This window comes from Pollicipes pollicipes, unplaced genomic scaffold (assembly GCF_011947565.3).
Source record: "Pollicipes pollicipes isolate AB1234 unplaced genomic scaffold, Ppol_2.1 Scaffold_4881;HRSCAF=5763_pilon_pilon_pilon, whole genome shotgun sequence".
Classification (NCBI taxonomy): Eukaryota; Metazoa; Arthropoda; class Thecostraca; order Pollicipedomorpha; family Pollicipedidae; genus Pollicipes; species Pollicipes pollicipes.
In genome coordinates, this window is record NW_023596576.1 from 44,089,124 (window position 1) to 44,094,663 (window position 5,540).

At 55.8% G+C, this 5,540-nt stretch overlaps 1 protein-coding gene across 1 annotated transcript in view; it reads right to left on the reverse strand.

Annotated features, from left to right (window-relative positions):
- Positions 1 to 1,534: 1,534 nt before the first annotated feature.
- MRG15 (mortality factor 4-like) overlaps positions 1,535 to 5,540 on the reverse strand; it is an 18,394-nt gene continuing 14,388 nt past the window's right edge. The window contains exons 12-13 of the mRNA XM_037223537.1: positions 3,932 to 4,016; positions 1,535 to 2,929 (exon numbers count right to left, since the gene is read on the reverse strand). Coding sequence (XP_037079432.1) covers positions 2,845 to 2,929; positions 3,932 to 4,016 — 170 coding nt within the window. The 3' untranslated portion in view covers positions 1,535 to 2,844. The remainder of the gene's footprint in view (positions 2,930 to 3,931; positions 4,017 to 5,540) is intronic.

A 5,540-nucleotide genomic window follows, 5' to 3' on the forward strand; every position in this document is an offset into this window, starting at 1 on the left:
GGTCTGTCGCGCTGCTCGGTTTTTTTGACAATAAAGGGAGATATGAAAACCCACAATGAGAGTCCGCAATGGGAAGGGGGGGGGGGGGGAGGGCCCAACGATGGGAGGACCTTGGGCAAGTCATAGGCCCATAACATAATGGAGCCCTCCAACACATGTCAGCCAGGATTTCGCTGAGCCGAACTGGAGCATGTTTGACAAATATTAAACCCCCACAGCGATAAGGGATCTTTTTGCGTCGATGAAGGCGCCTGAGTCGATGCGGGGCCACGTTCCCAAGTCAAAGCGCCTCCACGTCAGGGGGTACTAATGTTTCATGTACCCCTCTAAGGGCATCCGGATGACAAGGCCTGGCCTGGGCTCCCTGTATGGACAGAACGTTAACCCGCGCCCGACCAGGGGAGGGGGACGGAAGAAGCCGACTTCCGCTACGGTTTTGCAAACACGGATCAAAAACGAAGGCTTCCAGCAACGCATATTCATCTACCAATTTGACATCCATTGTGCAATTTAATGCTTAAATCTACTAAGATCAATGATCTATGTCAGGTCAAAGTGCTCAACCCCTAAATTCTTTTGACTACATGTGTCTTTTTTGTTGGTCGTTTGCCGTTATTTCAATTTGTATTGTTTTAGAAAATTAATGTACCTACAATTGTTTTCATTTCAGATTGTCTGCTTTTGCCATTTCCGTAAATAATGCAATTTTGTACGCGTTTTGTGCATTTTTGGTGCTTGTGTATGAGACACAAACAGCATTGACTTCCACACGCAAACATTTTACAAGAGCACATGAATTCGGCCCAGGCCGTGACCACCTCTTTGGGCACCTTCTGCAAAACGCATGCCGAGCTCAAAAAGGCAGTTGTAGTAGATAATGTTTGACGCAGAATTCGAATACTCCACTGCAAACATGTTGCGATATAATTCTGATGCATAATGAGGTCACATCAGGTCATGTGATGGCATGCAAGGTCATGTTAGATCATGTAAGGTCAATGATCTATGTTGCCAGTAGCGGAGAGGCTAGAGGAACGGGCGCGACGCGTGCAACCACTTCCGTGTTTATGAAGTTGGTGACCGGGCCTGAGCAGGGCCTCGGCTCAAGAGCTCGGGACGCCTCTGCACCTCGCGGTGTCGCGGCTAATCGAGTCCCGCGTAGATCTCTCACGCACTGTTGTAGATCTGATCTGTGAGAGATATGCACGAGCACTTCCGCTTTGGCAAACCGTCCGGTATCCGGCTATTCGTATTTCCCTATCGGGTGATCCGCTCCGCCTGGCCGCGCCGAACTGTCAGCTGGGGCTCGGAAGTGCTCTGGATTCTCATAAGAGCAGGTTCACCGCAGAGCCGCAGTGGTGCACGACACAATCTGGTGATCCTGGGGTTTCAGATTCCAGCGCTGGCTACAAAAACATGTTCCTCTCAACCCAGTCATCCGGGTCACAAACCCAGCGGGTCGTCCTCCACCGGTTCGCTACCTGGGTCCCAGATGAACACTTTGGTTCTTGCTCACCTTCAAAATAGACGGTACTGTCAACATCTACTCATTTATTCACACTTTATTTGATTTTATTGTCCACGCTCAAAAACAGTGATTAGGAGTGACAGAGCATACAAACTACCCCACAACAGGGGGCAGCGAAAACGCCCCTTCCCTTTCACCTATCCGCAGACATACACACGCGCGCATCCGCCCCTCCTTAACACACGTTCCGCTCATTTTTGTGCACTACTTGCATCTGTTTCCAAACCGGTGGACGACCTGTTGATTTTAACGCATCGTTTGTTTGTGGTGCACTATTCCTCTCCCAACACGCCGGTAAAGTTTAGAACTCTGGGTGGGGTGCGAACACAGTTTAGTCATACATTTCACGACCAATATTTGCATGGGTGAAACACCGTAACGTTCCAATGGGTAGGAGTTTGACCTAACATGCGACAGGTGACAAACATGATGACGCCCGCTGGGCCAGGGCCGATGCCCCGAGCTGTCCGGGCTAGCGCGGACACGGTCACCGCTGGCAGCCCCCACACCCTGTACGCGAGCGGCCGCCAGCTCCCGGTCCGAGCTGGAGGCGTCTGCTTCCATCAAAAGGTTCCTCGCGACTTCCTGGGATATGATCGGCTCGCTCTTGGGACTGGTTACCACACTGCATGCAAAATTGGCCTTACAGTCGGCAGTGCTGCAGCACGCGCCGTCTCATTTTCATTTCACCGCGGCGAGATCTGGACTGGGCGAACTCTAAAGCGCGACGCCCCGGTTAGCCCCGACGGGGTGGAGCGCAGCCGACTCAGACGGCACTGGGTCACCACATGGCGAGCACCACGGGCGCAGGCGCTCACACAAGCGACCACTGGAGCCGGCGGCCAGGAAACATAACAGCGACGATGAAACACGTGAGGATGGGGCTGATGCATGGCAACACGGCTCAACCGATGAGATGATAAGTGGGCTGCGAGAAATCACTGGACTGCACGCAGCGCAGGTTCTCCCACTCGCTGCCGTTCCCAGAGGCCGACCACTCCTTACTCGGCTTCGTGCTCCAAGCTTCCCTGCAGTGCCTTGCCATCGGCGGAGCGCTAGTGTCTTCTTTCAGGCGCGGACCAGAGCCAGCCGGAACGCGACGTCACAGAGCACGGTGCACCACCGCCACCAGCCGCTGTCCCAGCGTGCAGCTCGACACGGCAGCCCGGAGAGGTGGCGGGGCACGAACTGCTCGGTGCGGGCGCGTCAAAGATCGGGTTCGCGCTGTCCGCCAGGCGCGCCGGCCGGTGCGGCGCCGGCGTGCGCGGCTGGAGAGCCGCCGTCGGCCCGACACCGGCAGCACCGGCGTGGCCGTCTCACATGCCGCGGCGGTGGTACTCGGGCGGCGCCACGTAATAGTCGGCCGTGCTGAACAGACGCTCCGAGTTTTTCACCATGTACCTGCCGGCAAAGCACGCGTTGTAACCACACCTGCACCTAAGCCCGCTTCCCCCAGATGATGCAGACGTGGGACACAGACAGGACCCAAAGAACCAACATCCTACCCGCTCCCATAGGCCGTCCACGATCCCGTTCTTTATCAGCAGCTGGAAGGCCTATTCATTATGTCAGGTGAGCTTACTCGACCTGTGACGTGGCCACCCTGCTTACCTGTGAGACTACCGCCGAAGCCCACGATTCATATCATAGTCGAGACGCCATACAAGTGCGGTAAGTCGTGGTCGTTTATATAGAACCATATGGCAACGGCCGACGCACGTCGAAGGTCGCGGATGTCGGACACGTCGACAGCACTTCCTGTCCTATGCGAACCGCGTCATTGACGATGACATTTTGGTCCAAACAAGTTGCCAATAGCTGTACGATACAATCACATCTGAATATACTTCCGCTTCGCCCTATGCCTCCATGGGGTGAATGAGCTGAAAGGACTAACTACTCGCAATTAGTTTTAGAGCATTCTTCACACCGCGTCTCATGCAATTACCTGACGTCAAAGGCAGTGGCGTTTGCTTACGAGAAAAGGGGGCAGAAGGTGTTTGTTCGCTGAAGAAAGGGACCCAAAAGGCGTTTTCCTTTGACTATACAAGAGACCCAGCGCGTTAAATGGTCATCCAGAGTGCGTCCACATAAAACTTGCATGGCCTGAAGACGATTTCTGGTCCCCTCACCGGCATTATGGCGCAGACCGACCAGGTGACACTGGCGTGAGATACACACGGAGCTTTTATGAGATGCAGACAGAACCTCCATGAGATACAGACGAAACTTTCAGCCATCGGCCGCGCAGATGACTACCCCCATGTGGGGTACAGACAAGAACCAGAGCCGCACAACGCCGGCCGAATCAGAGCCGTGCAGAGCCGGCCGAACCAGAGCCGAACCAGAGCCCCACAGCGGGGTGTGCATGACGCCGGTTCGGTCCGGCCAGTCGGAGCTCACCTCAGCAGGTCCTGAATGTGCAGCTGCAGCAGGGCAATACTCTTCTCGTCCAGTTCAGTGTACGTCAGCATGGGGCCCATCTTCACTGCAACACGGCCACACGCAACGGGTCAAAAACCGTAGGGAAGTGGCGTCTGCCGTCAACATATCCCCCGTTCGGACAGACCAGGTACAATAACGACGAACAAGTCGGCCTGTATGATTTCATGCATGGATTACATTTTTCTGTACTTCGCTATTTCTTTACAATCTCAAGACAGATGCGTTACAGGTGACCGACCGCCATAGACAATTCTATCATATCACCAACGATTTCACAGTACCTGCTCAGCAACAGTTTATACACAACATACGTACACGTATTTTAGTCAATGCCGTATGTCGTACATGATCAATACCGCTGGGTTTTTACATGAAGATGGGGTAAGCTGGCGGGCCAAATGTGCCTGCACTTTGGCCTTTCGGAAGGACAACCTGTACCATGTCCCTCCTTCCACATACCGACTTATGAGAAGCAGGCTGGACCAAGATACGTACCGAGCAGCCGCAGGATGTGGAGCGGCCCGCAGATGTTCGAGAGCGGCACATCTAAGCTGAACCGAGGTACGTACCGAGCAGCCGCAGAATATGAACCAGTCCGTAGATGTCCGAAAGCGGCACGTCTAGGCTGGACCGAGGTACGTACCGAGCAGCCGCAGGATGTGGATCGGTCCGTAGATGTCGGAGAGCGGCACGTCTAGGCTGGACGACGGTTACGTACCGAGCAGCCGCAGGATGTGGATCGGTCCGTAGATGTCGGAGAGCGGCACGTCTAGGCTGGACCGAGGTACGTACCGAGCAGCCGCAGGATGTGGATCGGTCCGTAGATGTCGGAGAGCGGCACGTCTAGGCTGGACCGAGGTACGTACCGAGCAGCCGCAGGATGTGGGATCGGCCCGTAGATGTCGGAGAGCGGCACTTCTAGGCCGGACCGAGGTACGTACCGAGCAGCCGCAGGATGTGGATCGGTCCGTAGATGTCGGAGAGCGGCACATCTAAGCTGGACCGAGGTACGTACCGAGTCAGCCGCAGGATGTGGATCGGTCCGATAGATGTCGAGAGCGGCACGTCTAGGCCGGACCGAGGTACGTACCGAGCAGCCGCAGGATGTGGATCGGTCCCGTAAGATGTCCGGAGAGCTGCCACGTCTAGGCTGGACCGAGGTACGTACCGAGCACCGCAGGATGGTGGATCGGCCCGTAAGATGTGCGGAGAAGTCGCACGTCTAGGCCGGACCCGAGTACGTACCGAGCAGCTGCCAGGAAATTGGATCAGTCCCGTAGATGATCCGAGAGCGGCACGGTCTAGTCTGGACCGAGGTAGTACCGAGCAGCTCGCAGGATGTGGATCGGTCCGTAGATGTCGGGAGAGCGGCACGTCTAGGCCGGACCGAGGTACGTACCGAGCAGCCGCAGGATGTGGATCGGCCCGTAGATGTCGGAGAGCGGCACGTCTAGGCCGGACCGAGGTACGTACCGAGCAGCCGCAGGATGTGGATCGGTCCGTAGATGTCGGAGAGCGGCACGTCTAGGCTGGACCGAGGTACGTACCGAGCAGCCGCAGGATGTGG